The sequence below is a fragment of the Schistocerca gregaria genome, chromosome X (genome assembly GCF_023897955.1).
Source record: "Schistocerca gregaria isolate iqSchGreg1 chromosome X, iqSchGreg1.2, whole genome shotgun sequence".
Classification (NCBI taxonomy): Eukaryota; Metazoa; Arthropoda; class Insecta; order Orthoptera; family Acrididae; genus Schistocerca; species Schistocerca gregaria.
The window spans coordinates 197,511,116-197,537,579 of record NC_064931.1 but is presented as its reverse complement, the minus strand read 5'-3'; the positions used below and the strand labels follow the sequence as shown (position 1 = coordinate 197,537,579).

The following is a 26,464-nucleotide window of genomic DNA, read 5'->3' as shown; positions in this document are numbered from 1 at the left end:
CAGTCTAGAGGTAAGTCCAGTGATGAGGGGCTCAAGTGCAATGGCATATAATAAAGTGGACATACGGCATTCTTGACGTACAGAGCGGCGTATAGGAATCGGTCCTACCAGCCTCCCATTGACTTGTATCCTCGAGACCGCGGGAAGTAGTGACCGGTGAATGGCATCGACAAAAAGTAATGGGAACCCCATACGTGTCGCCACCATGAGGAGGATTGGGTGTCGTACGCGATCAAAGGCACTCTTGAAATCGACGGATACCAGTGCTGCACGAAGGCGACAAACCGACGACAGTGCAATGAGGTCACGGCATTCTCCTAGGGCTGTTTGTAAGGTGGCCCCATAACCACGTGCAGTCTGCTCAGGTGAAAGGCCGTAGGTAAGACGGTGCGCATGCGCGCTGCTAAGAGGCGTGCATAGATTTTATAGTCTGCATTCAGTAGAGTAAGGGGGCGATATGCAGAGACATGAGACCCTCCCTTCATTTTACGCACAGGTAGAAGAATGCCAGTGACGAATTCAGGTGGAATTGGGAAGGACGGAGTAAAGAGTTCCTGAATCATTTCCGTCTAGCGAGGAAGCATTAACGTGGTGAACGCCCGGTAAAACTCCACTGGGAGACCATCTGGTCCGGGTGATTTGTTCTTGGCCCCTTTGTTGATCGCATCTACCACCTCTTCTGCGGTGATTGCAGACATCATGGACGTTGACTCCGCTACGGTGAGGGTCCGATCAGGGGAAATACGGAGATCATCAGGAATGGGCGTCGCCATCGGTTCATCATCATAAAATTGGCGATAATGTTCAGCAAAGGCAGACACCACCGCAGCCTGTGTTGTGTGGTGAACACCATCGGAGGTCGTGATGTTGGGGACGAAAAGTCGACGTCGACGACTATGGTCGGATGCGGCATGGATTGTGGATGGGGTTTCGTCGTGGAGGATGTCTTGTCGTCGGGAACGCACCACGACACCATGCAGTCGTGCACGTTGAAGAGAGAGGAGACGAGCTTTAGTACGTTGTCGTTCCCTGTGGGTGTCAGGTGATGGAGGGAGTGCATCGAGCTCACGGAGGACGGCGTAGTGAAAATGTGTGGTGTCTCGATGCCATGCTGCTGCTTCCTTGCCACATTGTATGAAGGCCTTTCTGATCGCAGGTTTGGCACATTTGAGCTACCAGTGGAACGTGGATGTGTACTGCGGAAGGCGTCTTTCGCAAGACGCCCATGTAGTGGCAATACATTGTCGGCAGTGTGGATCATTAAGGAGGGAGGTATTAAGCTTCCAGTAACCTGTGCTGCGCCACACTGACTGGCTCTGCCAGGGAGCAAATGACGGCGCAGTGGTCCGAAAAGGCAAGGGGCCACCGTTCAGCTTGGGCGACGTCATTGCCAAGGTGGGCAGAGACATAAAACCGGTCCAATCTGCTCGCAGAATGTGCTGTATAATGGGTAAAACCGGGGGTATTGCCATGAATTTTCTCCCAAACGTCCACTTGATGAAAATCTTCGATTAAGGTGAGAAGCGCCGGGCATGGCGAATAACCAGGCACTTGGTCCTGCGGATGGAGGACACAGTTGAAATCGCCTCCCATGATAAGGCGATCATAGCGTCCAGAAAACAGGGGCGCCACGTCATGTCCGAAGAAAGTGGACCGCTGCCGACGGTTCGAGGAGCCAGACGGAGCGTAGATATTGATGACGCGCGTGTCGAAGATGGTAACAGCCATCCTTCCACAAGGAAGGATTGTCGTGTCCTTGAGTGGGATTCCTTCGCGTATGTAGAAAGCCACTCCACGCCCTGATTGATCACATGTGGACGTGTATGAGTCTTAGCCGTAGACTGGTGGTAGTGTGGCAACGCGTACTTCCTGAAGAAGGGCGACGTCGACGTCAGAGGCCCGAAGCATGTCACATAGAAGTTGCAGCTTGGGTGCAGTGCCGATCATGTTGATGTTCAGTGTGGCAAACCGGTAAGTTTGTTTCAGCGGTGGTGGACGCGCATCTACCATCACCAAGGGAAGGAAGAGGAGGGCACCGACAGGAAGTCCCGTCCCATCAGCTGCAGTGCCTTGCTTTTGATGTTAACAGGGAGCCTTGTCCGGCGGAGGGAACTCATCCGGAGGAGGGGGCGTATCTTCCTCAATCTCGTCGGCCCATGCTCCTGTGCCATGGGTCCGTCCAATGTCCATGGGAATTGCGTCATGGTGAGAGAGATCTGGAGTTGTCGGCGGGGAGACAGGCGTCTCAACCGGCGCACCGATCGTTACATTGTGCGTGGCGACCTTCATAGTGGTCCCGTCCTGCGAAACGTCTTGTTCATCGTGAAAGTTGTCCGCCGACCTCTGCGTGGATATGTCGGCTGGTTGGGTGTCGTCTTCGTCGTCGCGGGTGGCGACGCTTTGAGAGCCCGTGGGTGAACGGCGACGGCGTTTGCGCCTACGTGGCGAGCGTTGTTTGCGCCCGTGTTCCTCAGTGTCGGACGACGGCAAGGAAGAGCGTCGACCTGGTTCGAAGGCGTCGGTGGGTACAATGAAATTGTCAAACAGGTGTTGTGAATAAGTACTGTTCTCCTCAGCGTCCGGTGCGGGAGCCTGTTTGGCGGCAAGGTCGTCAGGTGGGACGTCCACACCGTCCATAGGAGACTGGGACGGTGGGACGTGCCGATCGGAAGGACCGGGCGACGGACTGGACGAAACTAGACGTGGCAAGAGCCGCTGCGTAAGTGACCGGTAGGGCGGTCATCGTGGGTGTGACGGACGCTTCCAACAATGAGAGCTGCGCGACACGTCGTTGAATGCATTCAGACCGTAGGTGACCTTCTTTCCCGCAACCGGAACAGGTTCGAGGTTGGCCGTCGTACATTATAATGGCACGGCAGCCTCCGATACGTAGATAAGAAGGCACGTGTTTCTGCAACTCGATGCGGACCTGTCTAACACCGTTTAAAACGGGATAGGTCTGAAATTGTACCCATCGTTCGGCAACATGTTCCAGAACGTTGCCATAGGGACGGAGCGCCTCGATGACGACGTCTGCAGGTAGTTCGAACGGCAGTTCGAAGATCCTTATCGTCCGTGTGCCGAGACCTGCGTGATCGACGGTCGTCGGACCTTGCCGTCGGAGTGACAGAAGCGCAGTCCACGTTTTGCCTCTTGAAGCACCTTGTCGCACGTCACATCGTTGTTCATTTTGACGTAGACGGTACTGCTAACTATCGACAAGTGCATACCAATTAGATCCGTTGGTGGTATTTTAACTTCATCGCGAATAAATCGTTCTACCTCCAGGGCCTTGGGTCGGGCGAAGTCGGAACAAAAGTTGAAACGTAATGTCTTCTTCCGATAGTTGTGCGCCATGGTGGTCTAGAAGGGAAAACGGCACTTACAGCGGCCGAAGTAAACACAAACACTCGGTGCGCGCCTCGCCCGCAGCGCTCTGGCGCGTGACCGCCTCGCAGCACTGCCCGCGGCAGACTGACCACGGCGGACAATGTCTTAGAATGAATTGGGTTTTAATAGTTCTCGTAAGCTGCTTAGACTAAATTTCGTATGTTCGACAATAATAAGCTGTTTACGGCAGTATCCAAATATACTGCATATGAAAACCTAAGCTTTAACTTAAACTACATCAATTCAGACTTAGTAGCAACTACTTGGCTAAAAGTGACTACAGCGTTAACAAAAATCAATGAAAACTTATGGCTATACATACCTCCAAAGTTGTAACATTTAAAGTAACGCCCTGTAAGTCGGTTCTACGTCTGTAAATGCTCGGTATATTCCAGCTGCGATTCCTCTTAGGGTCCCATTCACCAAGGGCCACTGTCGTTAAAGAGAATTCTGGAGAAACTTGATATATTTCACTAACATTGTAAATTTCTCCGTTACGCATGGCTAATACAAATTCTGTATTAAAAGGGATGAATGCGCCAGCGAGAATGTTATTGATATCGAAACCTTCTTCAGCAATCATCAGCCATTTGGATTTTGAAATCGTGCTTTGTTCCAGCTGCAAGGGAAAGAAAAGGAAACAAATCAACAATCATACCAGAATTCCAAAGCGCTAAAACATTAATTTATGGAAAGCACAGAAAGCCGACGCTTCGTATATTTCACACAAGAAAGAAATTTTTTGATACCAGAGGAACAACGAAGTTCCCATTGGTGCCTAGATATTAGAATGCAACATCGATATGCGTCTTTTGCAACAAGTACTCAAAGTAATTCTGTTGGTCTCCAAATCTATCAGTCATCAATTATATTTCCCCCGATTACGTTTATCACGTATATGTAAACAAATGTCATTAGTCTTTCGTAAGTGAATATTTATCTCTTTTTCACCATACCTGTTTCGTCTATTCATGTTAGGCATAATCAGTGATTTTGTATGTTTCCTACTCTTTTTGTGTGTGCATTGGTACTTGTGTAAGCGTTAGATAAACACAGTATAGGTTTCCAATTGTGTCACAAGTATGCTTTTCATTTCACATAATCTGCCTTCGTCACTATTCATATCACTGTACACATGGTTATGTGCAGTGAAATGAAGAGCTGTGACATGCTATCGATTGGAAACCTGTACTGTTATCATTTAGTGCTTGTACAAGAATCAATGGACACGCGAAAAGAATGTAAGAGAAAAAAATGAATACGTGAAACATATTTGGTTAAAACAAAATAAACAATCATTTGCCAAAGTCTGATGACATTTTCTCCTCTCACTTGTAGTAGCAACTAAAAAATGATTGCAAATATTAACAATATACACTCCTGGAAATTGAAGTAAGAACACCGTGAATCCATTGTCCCAGGAAGGGGAAACTTGATTGACACATTCCTGGGGTCAGATACATCACATGATCACACTGACAGAACCACAGGCACATAGACACAGGCAACAGAGCATGCACAATGTCGGCACTAGTAGTGTATATCCACCTTTCGCAGCAATGCAGGCTGCTATTCTCCCATGGAGACGATCGTAGAGATGCTGGATGAAGTCCTGTGGAACGACTTGCCATGCCATTTCCACCTGGCGCCTCAGTTGGACCAGCGTTCGTGCTGGACGTGCAGACCGCGTGAGACGACGCTCCATCCAGTCGTATGCAGTCCTGATTGTGGCGCTCACCTGCACGGCGCCAAACACCCATACGACCATCATTGGCACCAAGGCAGAAGCGACTCTCATCGCTGAAGACGACACGTCTCCATTCGTCCCTCCATTCACGACTGTCGCGACACCACTGGAGGCGGGCTGCACGATGCTGGGACGTGAACGGAAGACGGCCTAACGGTGTGCGGGACCGTAGCCCAGCTTCATGGAGACGGTTGCGAATGGTCCTCGCCGATACCCCAGGAGCAACAGTGTCCCTAATTTGCTGGGAAGTGGCGGTGCGGTCCCCTACGGCACTGCGTAGGATCCTACGGTCTTGGCGTGCATCCGTGCGTCGCTGCGGTCCGGTCCCAGGTCGATGGGCACGTGCACCTTCCGCCGACCACTGGCGACAATATCGATGTACTGTGGAGACCTCACACCCCACGGGTTGAGCAATTCGGCGGTATGTCCACCCGGCCTCCCGCATGCCCACTATACGCCCTCGCTCAAAGTCCGTCAACTGCACATACGGTTCACGTCCACGCTGTCGTGGCATGCTACCAGTGTTAAAGACTGCGATGGAGCTCCGTATGCCACGGCAAACTGGCTGACACTGACGGCGGCCAGCCGTCTTCTTCGTAGAGCTTTCCTAGTCTTGACCCACGTGAAAATCCCCTAATTACCCAAATAACATGACGTATGGCCGCAAAATGTCTTATGTTCACGAACAACTCATAACGTTTGCATGTCCCCTTACTAGCCGGTTTTTAAAAACAGAAATGTTGTTAGTTTTGTCAAGATGCTAGAAATTTTGTTTGAAATGAATGGGCTGAGACGCAAATTACACTACTGATTTTCTACTTAAAATGAGTCTGGGTCGATCTATAGAATCGTTCCACGAGATTCTATTTCTGTCTCTTCACACTATAAATGTGGAAAAATAACATAACTTTAGCGCACCGAGACAATCCATTCAGGATCTTCGCAGCGGCAGTCTTTCTGCTCTTGTAAGGAAAACTGGATTGACTTCCTAGAGGCATCTGCATCGGCGATACAATGGATTGAACACCTTGACGTTGGGATAAAATTCTTTTTATGTCTATATTGGTTGTGAAAATTGTTAATTCTTTTATGCTTTCTTTGTAGTTGCTATTATGTCTGTACCTCTATTGGCACGTAATGCCATAAGCTAAGTAAACAATAAATAAATAATTACAATTTACCAATATTTTCCTTCGAGTACTGTAACTAATCATAATCGCAAGAAATACAAGAGCGGACAGGTATTTCCTGTAAAATAATCAGTTTTGTGGTAGTACATTCCTGTGAGCTACGCCTACAAGAAAATTTGATAAATCAGTGATGAAGAGTACAACGGTGATAAAGATCCTAAAGATCGTACAGATTACGAAACCTTCTATAATTATACTGTTTAGGATAACCAGATTTGTGACACGCAGTTAGCAGATGGAAAAATAATTTACAGTAAGTCAACTCCCTGTTTAAGGAAACCGTTAAGCGGCCGTAATATACGCAGCACAGTCCATGCGACAAAATAAAGATAACTCGATCTTCAGCTGCGTGGCACGGCAAATAACATGCATCATGAATAGTGAGATAGCACCTAACTCCCGAGACGAAAGTTCCTTTAAATTTTGTTCGGAAGTCGAATACTGTGAGACTTTTACATCAATGACAAAGGAAGAAAAATTCTTGCTATAGAGCCGATCAAAGAAACATTGACTCGACTAAGCGGCGCTAGTAAGCGTTTCATTAGTGAACCGCAACGAAATTCTGTGAACTTTACTTTTTCCTTGTTTTCCACGCTTACATAGTGTGCCATTAACAGCTGCCTACATCTGAATCTCCTGTGCTTGAAACATCTAAACACTTCCATTGAGAGAGCAGTTTTTTTAACTGTCGCTGTCGACAGGGCCAGCTGGAAAGTGAGGCCGTAACGTTTAAGTATCCAACCGTTGCTCAAGAGACTCGGCGTTACGGAATGACGAAAGGTAGAAGTCCACATAATTCAACAGACGGTGTCAGAAAACGACTGGAAGTTTTCACGCTTGAAGAATGAATCTGTACACCATGCAATCTTACTTACACAACATGGGCGTAATAAAAATAGGGCAACCATTCCGTTATGAGCTCAGACTTGATTACAAGGCAGTATATAGTGATGAGCCAAAAATAATGACCACCTGCGTAATTACTTACTTGCCCGACTTTGAAGCGTATCAGGGATCCGACCGTTCGTTGATAGGTTTGTGGAGGTATGTGCCATTAGATTCTCAGGTCATCTAATTCGCGTAAATAACGAGCCGCTGACCTGCATATGCGGTGATGGCACCCGATAACGGCTCAGATGGGTTCTATAGGGTTTACATAAGGAGAATTTGGTCGCCGGCACATCAACGTGAGTTCCCTATAATGCTCCTCAAACCATGTAGCACGTTTCTGACTCACAAGGAGACGGCACGACCGTGAGGTCGGGAATTTTTCCGCAATTTTGTGTGGTGAAAGAGGACCCCCAACACCTCTCGTGGTTAAAATATTAGGACGCACTACCCGGAAAATCCTGGGAAAAATCGATCCAAAGTTTCTTAGGTATCTTATGAGTATAAAATGTTAGTACATTGCCGAGCCGCCGTCTGGCCTCGGTGTTTAGGGCTCGGACCCTTGTGCCAGAGGAGGAATCGAATACGAGACCTCTGGCGTTTTTTCTTTCTTCTGTTTCATTTTCTTTATTCAGAAAGTTTCCAAAACCTACATTATCTTTAACATATTAGTTACATTACTGAATATAAATTATTTTCTTTTTCTCCAAAAACACAATTCATGGCGGTGAGTTTTCCGTTTTTCATTGTAAAGTATATGAGGAGAAACATTGCCTTTTTAATCAGAATAACAAAGTCGATTCGGAAACATTCAATTTTTATACATATAATAATTATAAACAAGCACCGCAGTGGTAATTATCGTAAAAACAAACAAAGCAATAATTTTTTCGACATCTTGCGCAACATATAAAGGCGAATTTTTACAATCACATGGCGTTTGCAATAAATCTGTACAAAAACATTCCCCATTAACATTTACGAAAATATTTCGAGTTTCTGACAATTTTGAGGCAAACCAGGCATATTAAATCATGTTTCGGAATATTGGTGACGATAATTGATGGTGAATTATAGAATGAATTCTTATACAATCTTCCCGGGAATTAATTTCACGATTCTCCTGTAGAAATGCGCTGCAATTTTGCAAGCAACAGAAGAAAAAAAAAAAGTGCCGGATGAGGAATGGAACCGGAAACCTCTGGCGTAAGGGTCCGACCGCTAACCATGTAGGCCAGATGGCGGCGCAACAATGGACTAACATTTTATGTTTATAAGGCACCTAAGAAACTTATGATCGATTTTTCTCGGGATTTTTCGAGTAGTGCATCCTAATATTTTAACCATGTGAGGGGGTAGGGGTCCTCTTTCACCACACAAAATTGCGGACCAATCCCCGACCCCAAGGTCGTGCCGTCTCTTTGTCAGAGGCACGGAAAACTGTACTGCTGAAAGATGACATCGGGGAAGACATCCAGAGTGAAGGGATGCCAATGGTTCGCACCTGCGAGCGTGTCTTTGATTACTATCACAGGTCCCACCCAAGCGCAGAATAACGTCTCCCGTAGCATAATACTGTTCCCACCAACCTGCTTCCGCGGCGCACTGCACGTTTCGAACCGCCGTTCACCTCGATGACTGTTTTTTATGGAGACGACTAGCGACCTAGTGTAACAAAAATGTGATTCACTCGAAGAGCGGACACGTTTCGATTATCGAGGGTCGAGTTCCGATGGTCCGGTGCCCGCTGCAGTCGTCACTGACGATGTCGTTGGGTCAACATGTGAACACGTAGGGGTGGTCAACTGCGGTGCTTCGTGTTCATCTATGTACGATGAACGGTGTGCTCCGAAACACTTGGGAGTCAATCAGCATTGTGCTCTTTCGGCAGAGATGTCACAGATCACCATCTGTCCTTTACAGAGAGGACAGGCCTTCGAACCTCACGTTCTGTGTAGAGTCGTGGACATCCAACGATTTAGCGCCTAGTGGTAGTTTCACTGTTCTTCTGCCTCTTTCTGTAGATACTCGCGACAGTTGCACGTGCACAATCGACCACCTTCGCCGTTTTCGAGATACTCATTCAAAAGCTCTGCTTAATAAGAATCTGCCCTTTGTCAAAGTCGCTTATCTCAATGGATTTCCCCCAATTGCAGCCCGTGTTTGCTCCGCTTACATACTATTCTACATCTACATGGTTACTCTGCAATTCACACTTAAATGCCTGGCAGAGGGTTCATCGAACCATTTTCATACTACTTTTCTACCATTACACTCTCGAATGGCGCGTGGGAAAAAAGTACACCTAAATCTTTCCGTTCGAGCTCTTATTTGTCTTATTTTATTATGATGAGCATTTCTCCCTACGTAGGTGGGTGTCAACAAAATATTTTCGCATTCGGAAGAGAAAGTTGGTGATTGAAACTTCGTAAACAGATCTCGCCACAAAGGAAACCGCCTTTGTTTCAGTAACTGCCACTCCAACTCGCGTATCATATCAGTGACACTCTCACCCCTATTGCGAAATAACACGAAACGAGCTGTCCTACTTTGCACTTTTTCGATATCCTCCGTCAATCCTACCTGGTAAGAATCCCACACCGCGCAGCAGTATTCCAGCAGAGGACGGACAAGTTTAATGTAGGTTGTCTATTTATTGGGTTTGTCGCATCTTCTAAGTGTTCTGCCAACAAAGCGCAATCTTTGTTTCGCCTTCCTCACAACATTGTCTATGTGGTCTTTCCAATTTAAGTTGCTCGTAATTGTAATTCCTAGGTATTTAGACGAATTGACTAGATTCGTGCGATTTATCGTATACCCAAAATGTATCGGATTTATTTTAGCATCCATGTGTATGACCTCACACTTTTCTTTTTTTAGTGCTTTGTTACCGCATCAAATGCCTGCAACGCCAGCAGCCGGCATCCAGCGTCGCGGTGGGCAGTGGTTATAATGTTTTGGCTTATCACTGCAAGTAGCCAGAAACATGTGCTAACGGTTTAGACCTAATGCTGTAGAAAAAATCTCGTGCCATGATGCGCGTTTCATTATTACGAGTTCATTTAGTAAACGCGAAAGCTTCACAGAGATGCTGAACCTACTCCAGTGGCAGACGCTACGAAACAGAGATCTGCATCACACTGCAATTTACTGTTAACATTCCGAGAGCTTACATTCTTAGAAGCCGCCAGCAATATGTGGCTTCTTTCTACATTTATCTAGCGAAAAACTATGAAGTAAAATTAGAGACATTCGTGCTCATACGCAGGCTTACCAATAATAGTACTTTCTAAGGACAGTTTGCTACTGAAAAAGGAAAGGGTGCAAGTAACAGTAGTACACAAAGTACCCTACCCCACACACTATCTACATCTACAGCTACATCTAAATCTACATCCATACTCCGCAAGCCACCTGGCGGTGTGTGGCGGAGGGCACCATGAGTAGTACCTCTATCGGTTCTCCCTTCTATTCCAGTCTCGTATTGTTCGTGGAAAGGAGGACTGTCGGTATGCTTCCGTGTGGGCTCAGATCTCTCTGATTTTATCCTCGTGGTCTCTTCGCGAGATATACGTAGGAGGGAGCAATATACTGCTTGACTCTTCGGTGAAGGTACATTCTCGAAACTTCAACAAAAGCCCGTACCGAGCTACTGAGCGTCTCTCCTGCACAGTCTTCCACTGGATTTTATCTATCATCTCCGTAACGCTATCGCGATTATTAAATGATCCTGTAACGAAGCGCGCTGCTCTCCGTTGGATCTTCTCTATCTCTTCTATCAACCCTATCTGGTACGTATGCCCCACTGCTGAGCAGTATTCAAGCAGTGGACGAACATGCATACTGTAACCTACTTTCTTTGTTTTCGGATTGCATTTCCTTAGGATTCTTCCAATGAATCTGTCTGGCATCTGCTTTACCGACGATCAACTTTATATGATCATTCCATTTTAAATCACTCCTAATGCGTACTCCCAGATAATTTGTGGAATTAACTGCTTCCAGTTGCTGACCTGCTATTTTGTAGCTAAATGATAAGGGATCTATCTTTCTATGTATTCGCAGCACATTACACTTGTCTACATTGAGATTCAATTGTCATTCCCTGCACCATGCGTCAATTCGCTGCAGATCCTCCTGCATTTTAGTACAATTTTCCATTGTTACATCCTCTCGATATACCACAGTATCATCCGCAAAAAGCCTCAGTGAACTTCCGATGTCATCCGCAAGGTGATTTATGTATATTGTGAATAGCAACGGTCCTACGACACTCTCCTGCCACACACCTGAAATCACTCTTACTTCGGAAGACTTCTCTCCATTTCGGAAGACTTCTCTCCATTGAGGATGACATGCTGCGTTCTGTTATCTAGCAACTCTTCAATCCAATCACACAATTGGTCTGATAGTCCATATGCTCTTACTTTGTTCATTAAACGACTGTGGGGAACTGTATCGAACGCCATGCGGAAGTCAAGAAACACGGCATCTACCTGTGAACCCGTGTCTATGGCCCTCTGAGACTCGTGGACGAATAGCGCGATCTGGGTTTCACACGACCGTGTTTTTCGAAACCCATGCTGATTCCTACAGATTAGATTTCTAGTCTCCAGAAAAGTCATTATATTCGAACATAATACGTGTTCCAAAATTTTACAACTGATCGACGTTAGAGATATAGATCTGTAATTCTGCTCATCTGTTCGACGTCCCTTCTTGAAAACGGGGATGACCTGTGCCCTTTACCAATCCTTTGGAACGCTTCGATCTTCTAGAGACCTACGGTACACCGCTGCAGGAAGGGGGGCAAGTTCCTTCGCGTATTCTGTGTAAAGTCGAACTGGTATCCCATCAGGTCCAGCGGCCTTTCCTCTTTTGAGTGGTTTCAATTGTTTCTCTATCCCTCTGTCGTCTATTTCGATATCTACCATTTTGTCATCTGTGCGACAATCTAGAAAAGGAACTACAGTGCAGTCTTCCTCTGTGAAACAGCTTTGGAAAAAGACATTTAGTAATTCGGGCTTTAGTCTGTAATTCTCTGTTTCAGTACCATTTTGGTCACAGAGTGTCTGGACATTTTGTTTTGATCCACCTACCGCTTTGACATAAGACCAAAATTTCTTAGGATTTTCTGCCAAGTCAGTACATAGAACTTTACTTTTGAACTCATTGAACGCCTCTCGCATAGCCCTCCTCACACTACATTTCGCTTCGCGTAATTTTTATTTGTCTGCAAGGCTTTGGCTATGTTTATGTTTGCTGTGAAGTTCCCTTTGCTTCCGCAGTAGTTTTCTAACTCGGTTGTTGTACCGCGGTGGCTCTTCTCCATCTCTTACGATCTTGCTTGGCACATACCCATCTAACGCATATTGTACGATGGTTTTGAACCTTGTCTACTGATCCACAACACTATTTGTATTTGAGACAAAACTTTTGTGTTGAGCCGTCAGGTACTCTGTAATCTGCTTTTTGTAACTTTTGCTATAAGGTGGGTTACAAATATACAGGGTGTTTCAAAAAGATACCAAAAAACTTCGTGGAGCTGAAGAAGGTGTCATGAGGAATAAATTGAGGATAGGAACCTGTGTCCGGAAACTGACGGACCGTAGGCAGAACGTCTCACAAGATGTTTGTTATTCAGTGATTGTGAATGACTGCCACTATCGCCGGTGGAGAACATGGGGCTAGCCGCTGCGTAGATAGGGCTTGTCTCCTATGGATGTCCTGTTGACTCGGTAGATGGTGGTTTTGGACACAGGTTTGCATCCAGGAGTTCTTTTTTTCGTGTACACCAAAAAGCATAGGAGATTTTAGAGGGTTCCAGGAAGAAAATGAACTGTGGATAGAAACCCGTGTCCGAAACTGTTATTCATCGAGGCAACAGAGCATCGCATTCATGAAATACGAGGCCCATCTACACAGCAGCTAACTCCATCTGCTCCACTGCTGATCGTGGCAGTCAGTCGCGATTACTCAATAGCAAACAACATTTAGAGACGCTCCGTCGATGGTCCGTCAATGTGCAAAGTCACGTTTGCTGCCGAAAGGGTGGCTGCTGGCAGGAGCCGCCGCCTATAACTTGGGCGTCCTGTAACGTCGTTGAACGGCGTTTCCGGATATTGGTTCCTAACCTCAGTTTGTTCCTCATGACACACTCTAAAACTCTACGAAGTTTTTCGGTAACACACTGTAGATGTAGGTGATTGACAACACGTACATTGCGATGAGGCCTAGAGTAATAAGCCCAACTAGGTCGTAACATATGACAATATTCAGCATGTCTTGCCACTGGAATAAAAATCCAAATGGCTCTAAGCACTATGAGACTTAACATCTGAGGTCACCAGTCCCCTTGACTTAGAACTACTTAAACCTAACTAACCTAAGGACGTCACACACATCCATGCCCGAGGCAGGATTCGAACCTGCGCCGTTCCGCACTGAAGCGCCTAGAACCGCTTGACGACAACGGCCGGAACTGGAATAAAACCGAGAAATGTTATGAACTATTGATGGGTATCCGTTGGAGCGACGAGATCTGGTCACGCGAGAAATGTATTTCTCGTTAGGCCTAGAGTGTTTAGATTGCTGTATATTTCATCTCAATTATGAGTGCACTGGATTCGACTTCTAAAGTTTCTACATGCTGTAGAGAACTGAAGACACATCACACATCTTTCTGCTCAGAAACAAAGGAATTAATGTAAATCTTTTTTCTTGGCGCTTCCGATCTTATATCAGTTCAGTATTACTGGACTTGTAATCGTCTGCCGGCCGCTGTGACCGAGCGGTCCTAGGGGCTTCAGTCCTGAACCGCGCTGCTGCTACGGTCGCAGGTTCGAATCCTGTCTGTAGCGTGGATGTGTGTGATGTCCTTACGTTAGTTCGGTTTAAGTAGTTCTAAGTCCAGGGGACTGATGACCTCAGACGTTAAGTCCCACAGTGTTTAGACCCATTTGAACCATTTGTAATCGTCTAATGCATCTGGTATTTTTAGTTTTTCTACTGACTGCGTGACATTAACTCTTGACTGAGATTTTGGTAAGATCAAATTGCAGATCTGGTTTATATCTTCTCTTGTATTTCCGTTTTGCATGACTCTACGCCATGTACTTCGAGTACTGTGGCTTGAGGAGTAACTATGCAGTTGTCGGTCTATGTTGAAGCCCCGTACGTGGATGTCCCACCCAGGCACTTCACTTCTCCAACACTATCACAAGAGAGGCTACCAACTATTAAGGCCTGAATCCTGCTGATGAGGCAATGCTGTTTCACTAAATCATTTCCGAGGATCCCAGTCCTGTTCGTTATAGTTTCCACTGCTGCAGGCATTCGTACCAGCGCTTCCCTGGAGCTGTATGATCAAAAAGTCTTCGTCGTGCGACTGAACGTGGTTAAGTGGGCAGTTAGAGGCAGTCAGTTGAAACCGTTGTTGGTAAGAAATGGTAGAGTATGGACGTCATTGTACTATAAGGGACACTGTTGTCGTATTAAGTATCGCTGCGCCATAGTTGGTATCACCTGCAAGAACATTGGTCTGTTCACTCGCTACTACGCCTCGTACATACACGGAGCTCAAAGGGAATACACCTATCCAGCTTCTTAATATTTTCACGCATGATGCAAAATCAAGTAAACAAACATTTTAATCAGGTAAACGTGGACCATACTGTATGAGACAGCTAAGGCAGGTCACCCCAAACGTATCCACAAGTAAACATCTTGCGGTACGGTTTTCGTTAAGTTATGGCAGACAGAGTGGCCAATTTCTAAGTAGCTCTCATCATTTATAGCTACTGAATTATGGGACCGACTTTTTGGTGGTAGTATATACTTTTTTCTGCGTTTCTGGGAACAACCTTCGATAAAGTCTTCAACGATACAAGCTGTGTGTTGATTACAGCGCCGCAAACCACCGTCCCACTGTCAGGAACAGAAGTCCCACACACGTCTCTTCTGCCGTATAATATGTAAGCACACACATAAAATGTTAGTGTGTTTATTATTATAATCACCGTTATATCAAGTGATCAAACTCTATATCAGCTATAATGACAGCTATACTTTTCCCATAGTTACTCCATCTGTTTGGGTTTATATGTTGTCATTTAATAAGTCGTAGGGCCATTATTGCTTCGCGGATGCCTACATTTCTCCATAGCCCGAACTGATCTTCCCCTAAGTCGACTTCTAACAGTTTTTCCATTCTTCTGTAAGTAATTCGTGTCAGTATTTTGAAGTCATGACTTATGAAGCCCCTAGTTTGGCAATATTCAAATTTCACAGAAATCGATTTCTTTGGAATTGGGGTTATGATAGTCTTATTGAAGTCTGAGCGAATTTCGCCTGTCACATCAATCTTTCACACGACGTGGAATAGTTATTTCGTGGCCCGCTGTCCCAAGGAGTTCTGCGGGAATGTTGTCTACTCTAGGGGCCATGTTTCGACATACGACTTTCAGTACTCTGTCAAATTTTTCTCCTACTGTCTTTCTGTAATTTTGACTTCAACTTCATTTCTCTTGTATAGCCCCTCTATATTCTCCTTCCATCTTTCAGCTTTCCCTTCTTTGGTTAGTACTAATTATCTGTCTGAACTTTTGATATTCATAGTAGCTTACCCTTTCTTCAAAGGTCTCTTTAATTTTCCTGTAGGCGCTATATATCTTTGCTACTATTGGCTTGGATTTGCCCTCCAGCCATTCCTGCGTAGTCATTTTTTAGACGTCTTATTTGCTATAGCTTGCTTCATAAGCTGCATTTTTATACACTCCTGGAAATTGAAATAAGAACACCGTGACTTCATTGTCCCAGGAAGGGGAAACTTTAATGACACATTCCTGGGGTCAGATACATCACATGATCACACTGACAGAGCCACAGGCACATAGACACAGGCAACAGAGCATGCACAATGCCGCCACTAGTACAGTGTATATCCACCTTTCGCAGCAATGCAGGCTGCTATTCTCCCATGGAGACGATCGTAGAGATGCTGGATGTAGTCCTGTGGAACGGCTTGCCATGCCATTTCCACCTGGCGCCTCAGCTGGACCAGCGTTCGTGCTGGACGTGCACACCGCGTGAGACGACGCTTCATCCAGTACCAAACATGCTCAATGGGGGACAGATCCGGAGATCTTGCTGGCCAGGGTAGTTGACTTACACCTTCTAGAGCACGTTGGGTGGCACGGGATACATGCGGACGTGCATTGTCCTGTTGGAACAGCAAGTTCCCTTGCCGGTCTAGGAATGGTAGAACGATGGGTTCGATGACGGTTTGGATGTACCGTGCACTATTCAGTGTCCCCTCGACGATCACCAGAGGTGTACGGCCAGTGTAGGAGATCGCTCCCCACACCATGATGCCGGGTGTTGGCCCTGTGTGCCTCGGTCGTATGCAGTCCTGATTGTGGCGCTCACCTGCACGGCGCCAAAGACGCATACGACCATCATTGGCACCAAGGCAGAAGCGACTCTCATCGCTGAAGACGACACGTCTCCATTCGTCCCTCCATTCACGCCTGTCGCGACACCACTAGAGGCGGGCTGCACGATGTTGGGGCGTGAGCGGAAGACGGCCTAAAGGTGTGCGGGACCGTAGCCCAGCTTCATGGAGACGGTTGCGAATGGTCCTCGCCGATACCCCAGGAGCAACAGTGTCCCTAATTTGCTGGGAAGTGGCGGTGCGGTCCCCTACGGCACAGCGTAGGATCCTACGGTCTTGGCGTGCATCCGTGCGTCGCTGCGGTCCGGTCCCAGGTCGACGGGCAGGTGCACCTTCCGCCGACCACTGGCGACAACATCAATGTACTGTGGAGACCTCAAGCCCCACGTGTTGAGCAATTCGGCGGTACGTCCACCCGGCCTCCCGCATGCCCACTATACGCCCTGGCTCAAAGTCCGTCAACTGCACATACGGTTCACGTCCACGCTGTCGCGGCATGCTACCAGTGTTAAAGACTGCGATGGAGCTCCGATGCCACGGCAAACTGGCTGACACTGACGGCGGCGGTGCACAAATGCTGCGCAGCTAGCGCCATTCGACGGCCAACACCGCGGTTCCTGGTGTGTCCGCTGTGCCGTGCGTGTGGTCATTGCTTGTACAGCCCTCTCGCAGTGTCCGGAGCAAGTATGGTGGGTCTGACACACCGGTGTCAATGTGTTCTTTTTTCCATTTCCAGGAGTGTATTTCCTCCTTTCATACATTAAATTCATTATCTCCTCTGATATCCAATGTTTTCTACAAGGCCTTATCTTTTTACGTTTTTGATTCTCAGGCGCTTTCACCATTTCATCTCTCAAAGTTACCCATTCGTCTTCTACTCTATACCTTTCCCTAGTTTCAGTCGATCATTGCCTAATTCTCCCGGTAAAACTCTCAACAACCTCTCGTTCTCTCAATTTATCCACGTTCCATCTCCTTTTTACAAATTCTTCAGTTTTAATGTAAAGTTCATAAACAATAAACTGTGGTCAGAGTTCAAGTATATCCCTGTAAATGTCTTACATTTAAAATCCAGTTCGGAAATGAATGTATTACCATTATATAATCAATCTAAAACTTTCCAGTGACTCCAGGTCTCTTCTGCGTATACAAATTCCTTTCATGACTCCTAAACCAAGTGTAAGCGATGATTAAATTGTGCCCTGCGCAAAATTCTACTAGCCGGGTTCCTCTTTAATTCCTTTTTTCCTCCTTTTCTTCTATCAAATTTGAGTCCCCCCAAGACAATTAAATTTTTCTCTCGAATGATTTCTTTTATCTCATCATACATTGTCTCAATCTCTGCATCAGCTGCGGTGCTAGTTGGCATACAACCTTCAGCGACTGTGGTGGGTGTTGGCTTCCTGTCTGTATTGGTTACGATAATGTGTTCACTATAATGTGGCTCACCTGCATTCCTATTTTCTTATTCATTATTAGACCTACGAGACCTGTCTAAAAAGTATCCGACCTATGACCAGAAAAAATATTCCGAATACCCTTCAAAACAGGCCCCTTGTGCTTGCACACACTTAGCCCACCCATCCTTCCACCACTGGAAACACGTCTGGAAGTCTTCTTTGGGGATGGTGCTCAGCTCAGAAGTCGCAAGGAGCCATGTCTGGAGAATGGGCAGGTTGGCGAACGGCTGTAATTCCATGTTTGGCCAAGAAATTTTGGATCAAGTGGTATGAACGTGCAGGAGCATTATCGTGATGCAGTTGCCAGTTTTTCGCCATCCACATGTCTGGTCTTTTGTGCCGAACTACGTCACGGAGAACATCTTGATAGTACTCCTTTGTCACTCTTTGTCCTTCCGGTGCGTATTCGTGATGCACAATTCCACGGACATCAAAGAAGACAGTCAGCATCACCTTGATATTGCATCGCACTTGCCGCACTTTCTTCGGCCTTGGAGACTCGGGATGCTTCCATTGCGACGACTGTCTTTTTGTTTCTGGGTCGTACCCGTACACCCATGACTCCTTTCCAGTTATCATGGTGTTCAGAAACCCAGGATTAGTGTTGCTGGTGTCCAGAAGGTCCTGTGCAACATCAAAACGTCTTTTTGTTCTGGCGACAACAGCTAGGGCACGAATTTCGCAGCAACTCGGTGCATGTTCTAACCATCACACAAAACTGCATGTGCAGAATCTTTACTCACTGCAACCTCTTGGACAATCTCCTGCACACACTGGACTCGCATTCGGGAGGACGACGGTTAAATCCCGTCTCCGGCCATCCTGATTTAGGTTTTCCGTGATTTCCCTAAATCGTTTCAGGCAAATGCCGGGATGGTGCCTTCGAAAGGGCACGGCCGATTTCCTTCCCAATCCTTCCCTAACCCGAACTTGCGCTCCGTCTCTAATGACCTCGTTGTCGACGGGACGTTAAACACTAACCACCACCACCACCACCACCACCACCACCACCAATCTCCTGCACAATCAAACGACGATGTGCCATCACCAAATTTTGCCTCCTATCAACAACAGCTGCACTCAGAGCAGTTTGGGGCCTGCCAGAACGCTGGTTACTCTCCGGTGATGCGCGGCCACTTTTGAATCGGTTGAACGACACATTACTTTGTGTTTCACACATCGCATCTTCTCCAGACACCTGCTGAATCTTACGAATTGTTTCGCTTTGAGAACCACCAAGGTTGACAAAATTTGATGCAGTATCTTTGTTCAACACGTTCAGTCATCTTGAGAGAATCGGTAATCCGACAAACACGTTGTGTAGCACCTCACTCAACGACTGACACGCTTAAGGCGACAGAATTCACACATGCGGATATAGGTCTCTTCCTTTACTGTGTACAGTGGCGCCACGCTATAGTCTCTATTTTGCCCGGGAAAAATCAAAGGTCGGATACTTTTTAGACAGACCTCGTACTTCTGCATTACCGTATCTGATTTTGTATTTTTAACCCAGTACTCAACTGACCAGAAGTCTTGTTCCTTCTGCCACCGTACTTCACTAATTCCAACTACATCTAAATTCAGCTTATCCATTTCCCATTCTCAGTTTTCTAGCCTACCCACCCGATTAAGAGTTCTAACACAACCCGCTCACTCCCGTAAAATGCCAGTTTTGTTTTTCCTGATAACGACATCATCCTAAGTATTTCCTGCCCGGATAGGAGACTATTTTACCTTCGGAATATTTTACCCAATACGATACCATCATCAATTAACCATACAGTATAGCTGCAGGCCTTCGGGAAAAATAATGGCTCTAATTTCCCCTCGCTTTCAGCCCTAGACAATACCAGCACAGAAAGGCCATATTGGCTGATGTTACATGACTAGATCAGCCAATTGTCCGTCCAGTTACTGAAAACTCTGTTGCCCATCTTCAAGGACCGCATGTTCGTCTAGCCTCTCCACAGATACCCTCCCGCTACGGTTGTACCTACGGTAGGGCTATCTGTATCGCTGAGGCACGCAAGTCATCTCTCCTCGACAAGGTCCATGGCTCATGGCGGGGCTTTTATCTTACGTAATCGAATTTTAAGGTATTATTCAGTAAAAATTTGTTTTCTCTCATGTACTGCTAACTGGAGGTCATCTTCACTTTATTGTATGTTTACTTTATCACTTGCAAATAGCAGAGGGTTGCAACTTGCGTCAGCGAAGCGGGAAGGTCGACCGAGTAATATGCATAGCATGTAACGTCTTAACCGATACTGAGAACAGAATAAAAAATTTGGAGGTATTAGTTTTCAGCACGCCCCCGTAGATTAGTATGTTCATCTAATTTAATTCCTGGATAACTATCTGTTTTCCTTTCAAGAAAATACCTAATTCGGTGAAGATAGCAAAAACAATTAAATAATTATATACCTGTCACATCTGAAATCTCAGGGCCACGACAAGAATTACGATTATGACAATGATGTAGATGAAATCATGCACAAATTTCAAGCATTATGTGAAACTATAGACAGAGCATGCACAGACAAAACCTGGAAAGGGAAGATACAATTTTTTTTTAACGTTGGCGGTAACATAAGAGGTGTGTTAAAGCGAGAGTTCGGCAGATGAAGAGAAATATAACAGCAGAATACAAATAGCAGAGAAGAATGCATGGAGAATGCATGGCTACACAAGAAGAGATTTGATTAAAAATGAAAACTTTCGGAATGGGTTGAATGTACGTGCCAGTAATGAGGAAATAACACAATACAGAGATGGGTAGAAACAGCAAGTGAATAGAAAGGGAGGTGGAAAGCTATCCAGAGAAAATCCTGAGCTACAGCCTGAAAGGAAGGAGCGACAGGTCGACCAAGGAGACAATGAATATAAGCACTGCGGAAACAGGACAGGCAGCTGCGTAATTCATGAATGTAATACGATGACTACTAAACCCTGAACCAGAGTTGTGCATCTGTCTTCGACTTTCTTGCGACCAGATACTATTGCGCTAAATGATATGTGCGTACTTCACGAAAATGTAATTAATTTATGTCAAAAGGAATTTCCTGTCACACTAATACTAAAGGATTTACGTAGTTTAATTTCACATAGTGTTGTCAGTCCCCCTAATACAAGGTGTCAATTTAACTGCAATTCTTATGCATATTTACCACTGTATCTTACTTCTTCGTTGTAACTGAATTTCTGTTACATTTAAATTCGTCACTATAGTTAGTAAATGCAGGATCAAAAATAATGCTCACCGTCTGTAACGAAAGATGTATTTTTTTACTGTGTAATATGACGATGAAGAATGGATTCTGTTCATTGCAAGACAGTCGACTTACGACGCTTCCTTCAAACTTGATGGAGCCAGCCGGAATAAACAAGTGTGAAAGCTCTTTTCTGAACTTCGTTGAACTCATACTGCTTCGAATATCTGAAAAAGAAAACAAATTTATCTGGAATATTACCGGAAATAAAAGTATGTAAACCATTATGAACTTTATTCCGAAAATATTAAATATCAAAAATGCATTATACAATAGCAACATTGTCATTCTCAACATGTTTCACGTGCCGTGTTTGAAAGTAATCTGGAGGAAAAGAAAATGAATCGGGAGGTTTCAGTCATCAGTATAAAAGGTGATTAAATATTACGGTATTTCACTAGGCATACTACTCCTGCAAAGATTTGTACACAACAGTTTCCCTCTGGACTACGTACTGATGCGAACAGTTTAATGTGGTATCTAATCTGCTACACAGTTTACAATTTTTCTCGTACACATATCCCTAACAAAGGGTGTCATATAACAGTTTATAAATCGTCCTGCTTTCGAAACCCCGATCTCTGATTTGGTAGAAAAACATTATTCCCTGAAGCCACAGAGATATTTCCTTCTTGCCAGTCCACTAGTACACAGCTGCCCCCACTCTGGTAGCAACTTGATACATCTGCAGTCTGCATTACTGTAATATTAGAAATAAGACGCACACAAGTTTGGGCATGTCAGCAGGTCTCGATGTGTGTGAGAGCTTGCTACCTAAGCATACGTACACATCTTAGCACTCTAACGTTGCATCTACGCAGCCCTCCCGCCACCCCCTCTGCCTCCCTCCTCGCCACATCTTTTGTTCTGTTTGGTGCCAAGTAGGGTACAAAGAAGAATATGGCAGGCTTTGGGTACACTCTGATTGGCTCTTTGGTTTTTCATGTAGGTAAGATACTAGGTTGTGACAGAAAGTGAAATACATGTGTGTTACCTTACACTCTCTCTGATTCCCGTATTTGCAAGGAAGTGGAATATCTCAGCAGAGGGTAATGAGAGCGGCATGTTTTTAGAGAGGTCAGAAGACGGGAGGCGAGGGGAGGCAGGGATGATGTCGTCATGTTTTACACTACTGGCCATTAAATTTGCTACACCACCAAGATGACGTGCAACAGACGCGAAATTTAACTGACAGGAAGACGATACTGTGATATTCAAATGATAAGCCTTTCAGAGCATTCAAACAAGGTTGGCGCCGGTGCGACACCTACAACGTGATGACATAAGGAAAGTTTCCAACCGTTTTCTCATACACAAACAGCAGTTGACCGGCGTTGCCTGGTGAAACGTTGTTGTGATGCCTCATGAAAGGAGGAGAAATGCGTACCATCTCGTTTCCGACTTTGATAAAGGTCGGATTGTAGCCTATCGCGATTGCGGTTTATCGTATCGCGACATTGCTGCTCGCGTTGGTCGAGATCCAATAACTGTTAGCAGAGTATGGGATGGGTGGGTTCAGGAGGGTAATACGGAAAGCCATGCTTGATCCCAACGGCCTGGTATCACTAGCAGTCGAGATAACAGGCATCTTCTCCGCATGGCTGTAACGGATCGTGCAGCCACGTCTCAATCCCTGAATCAACAGATGTGGGCGTTTCCAAGACACCAACCATCTGCACGAACAGTTCGACTACGTTTGCAGCAGCATAGACTATCAGCTCGGACACCATGGCTGCGGTTACCCTTGCCGCCGCATCACAGACAGGAACGCCTGCGATGGTGTACTCAACGACGAACCTGGGTGCACAAATGGCAAAACATCCTTTTTTCGGATGAATCCAGGTTCTGTTTACAGCATCATGATGGTCGCATCCGTGTTCGGCGACATCACGGTGAACGCACGTTGGAAGCGTGTATTCGTTATCGCCGTACTGGCGTATTACCCGGCGTGATGGTATTGGTATGCCATTGGGTACATGTCTCGTTACACATCTTGTTCGCACTGACGGCACTTTGAACAGTGGACGTTACATTTCAGATGAGTTACGACCCGTGGCTCTACCCTTCATTCGATCCCTGCGAAACCCTACATTTCAGCAGGATAATGCACGACCGCATATTGCAGGTCCTGTACAGGTCTTTCTGGATACAGAAAATGTTCGACTACTGCACTGACCAACACATTCTCCAGATCTCTCACCAATTGATAACGTCTGGTCAATGGTGGCCGAGCAACTGGCTCGTCACAATACGCCAGTCACTTCTCTTGATGAACTGTGGTATCGTGTTGGAGCTGCATGGGCAGTTGTACCTGTACACGCCATCCAAGCTCTGTTTGACTCAATGCCCAGGCGTATCAAGGCCGTTATTACAGCCAGAGGTGGTTGTTCTAGGTACGGATTTCTCAGGATCTATGCACCCAAATTGCGTGAAAATGTAATTACATGTCAGTTCTAGTATAATATATTTGTCCAATGAATACCCGTTTATCATCTGCATTTCTTCTTGGTGTAGCAATTTTAATGGCCAGTAGTGTAGCTCCTGCCGTTGTATGTAAGCTACCAAAATGTCCAAGGTCAGTTTACGTAAAGATAGTACTTAGCTCTCCTATTCACATTCTTACACTGAATTTATTACTGATGAACGTACTTTATTTCTGTTTCAGAAAATAATCAGTCTGTACCATAAGGGTAAGGCACCAAAAAGTATTCCTTTCTTCTAACAGAGTTTCGAATCATTTCCTCAAGGACACTGTCTGGTATTTCGATTCTTGTTCCTTGGGTTTTGCACAGTTGTTGTTGTTGTTTTCAGTCCTGAGACTGATGCAGCTCTCCATGCTACTCTATCCTGTGCAAGCTTCTTCATCTCCCAGTACCTACTGCAACCTACGTCCTTCTGAATCTGCTTAGTGTATTCATCTCTTGGTCTCCCTCTACGATTTTTACGCTCCACGCTGCCCTCCAATACTAAATTGGTGATCCCTTGATGCCTCAGAACATGTCCTACCAACCGATCCCTTCTTCTGGTCAAGTTGTGCCACAAACTTCTCTTCTCCCCAATCCTATTCAATACTTCCTCATTAGTTATGTGATCTACCCATTTAATCTTCAGCATTCTTCTGTAGCACCACATTTCGAAAGCTTCTATTCTCTTCTTGTCCAAACTATTTATCGTCCATGTTTCACTTCCATGCATGGCTACACTCCATACAAATACTTTCAGAAATGACTTCCTGACACTTAAATCTATACTCGATGTTAACAAATTTCTCTTTTTCAGAAACGCTTTCCTTGCCATTGCCAGTCTACATTTTATATCCTCTCTACTTCGACCATCATCAGTTATTTTGCTCCCCAAATAGCAAAACTCCTTTACTACTTTAAGTGTCTCATTTCCTAATCTAATTCCCTCAGCATCACCCGACTTAATTCGACTACATTCCATTATCTTCGTTTTGCTTTTGTTGATGTGCATTTTATATCCTCCTTTCAAGACACTATCCATTCCGTTCAACTGCTCTTCCAAGTCCTTTGCTGTCTCTGACAGAATTACGATGTCATCGGCAAACCTCAAAGTTTTTATTTCTTCTCCATGGATTTTAATACCTACTCCAAATTTTTCTTTTGTTTCCTTTACTGCTTGCTCAATATACAGATTGAATAACATCGGGGAGAGACTAAAACCCTGTCTCACTCCCTTCTCAACCACTGCTTCCCTTTCGTGTCCCTTGACTCTTATAACTGCCATCTGGTTTCTGTACAAATTGTAAATAGCCTTTCTCTCCCTGTATTTTACCCCTGCCACTTTCAGAATTTGAAAGAGAAAAAATAAAATGTTGTTTCATGCTTCAACAATAAATCCAGGTATACCAAGATCAGAAAAAGAAATGTAAGGATTTAAGGCACCATCGATGTCGAGGTCACTAGAAATGGACCATAAGCTCGAATTAGTAAATCTGGGAGGGAAGTCAAGTGCTCCCTTTCCTAAGGACATGTGTTTACTCAAAAACCACGTTACTCTATTCATTTTTATTGTACCCAAAACTGTCGTGAATTAGCCTGCCTTAAGCAGAGCTTGCAGACTTATTAGGAGGGTTGGAACTTAAATAGCGGCAACTATTTATTCACAACCGATACAAAAGAGTTACATGTTTGCTCCTGCTACTGCCCTTCAAAGTAGTCACCAGCGTTGTGTAGAACCCGTTGCCAGAGATGTGGAAGGCGTAGTATACCGATAGCAGAGCCTGTTCTGTTGTTGGTGCGAATGGAGCTGTCTACTGCCTGTCGAATCTCTGGAACAGTTCTGAAGCGAATGCCACGAAGTGGTTCCTTCATCTTCGGAATCAAATCAAAGTCACAAGGACTTAAGCCCGGAGGGTATGGTGGACGGTACAGTACTTCCCAGTCCCATCGACCGAACAGAGCAGACAAAGCTTGCGCTGTATGCGCCAGCGCATTGTCGTGCAAATTGATGGGTGGGTCGCGCAGAAAGTGTCGCCGCTTCTTTCGCAAAGTTAGTCGTAGGTGATGCTCCAAAAACGAACAGTAATACTTTGCATTGACGGTGTGCCGTGGAGAAACGTAATGAGATGGGATAACACCACCACAGTCGTACACGAGAATCACCATAACTTTCACCATACTGGGGCTCTGACGCACTTTTGACTCGCAGCGACCATAGTCACGCCATTCGTTGGACTGACGTTTCAGTTCTGGCTTCGTAGCATTCGCTTCAGAACTGTTCCAGAGATTCGACAGGCAGTAGACGGTTCCATTCGCACCATCAACAGAACAGACTCTGCTGACAGTGTACCACGCCTTCCACATCGCTGGCAACGGGTTCTACACAGCGCTGGTGACTACTTTGAAGGACACTAACAAGTGCAAACATGTAACTCTTTTGCATCGGTTGTGAATAAATAATTGCCGCTATTTAAGTCCCAACCCTCGTAAATAGAAATTTCAGCTACGCAGCTAAGTACGTCTGACTCTTGAAATTGGAGACACGTGACAGCCGAGCGACGACAGAGACAAGATTTCTGCTAGCACATTATCCCAGGGTTTTCA

General features: G+C 45.5%; 1 protein-coding gene across 1 annotated transcript in view; it reads right to left on the bottom strand.

Moving 5' to 3' along the window:
• The window catches only part of LOC126297843 (probable glutamate receptor), a 253,100-nt gene that overhangs the window by 122,602 nt on the left and 104,034 nt on the right, over positions 1–26,464 (bottom strand). Inside the window, exons 3-4 of the mRNA XM_049989096.1 lie at positions 21,390–21,565; positions 3,713–4,009 (exon numbers count right to left, since the gene is read on the bottom strand). Coding sequence (XP_049845053.1) covers positions 3,713–4,009; positions 21,390–21,565 — 473 coding nt within the window. The remainder of the gene's footprint in view (positions 1–3,712; positions 4,010–21,389; positions 21,566–26,464) is intronic.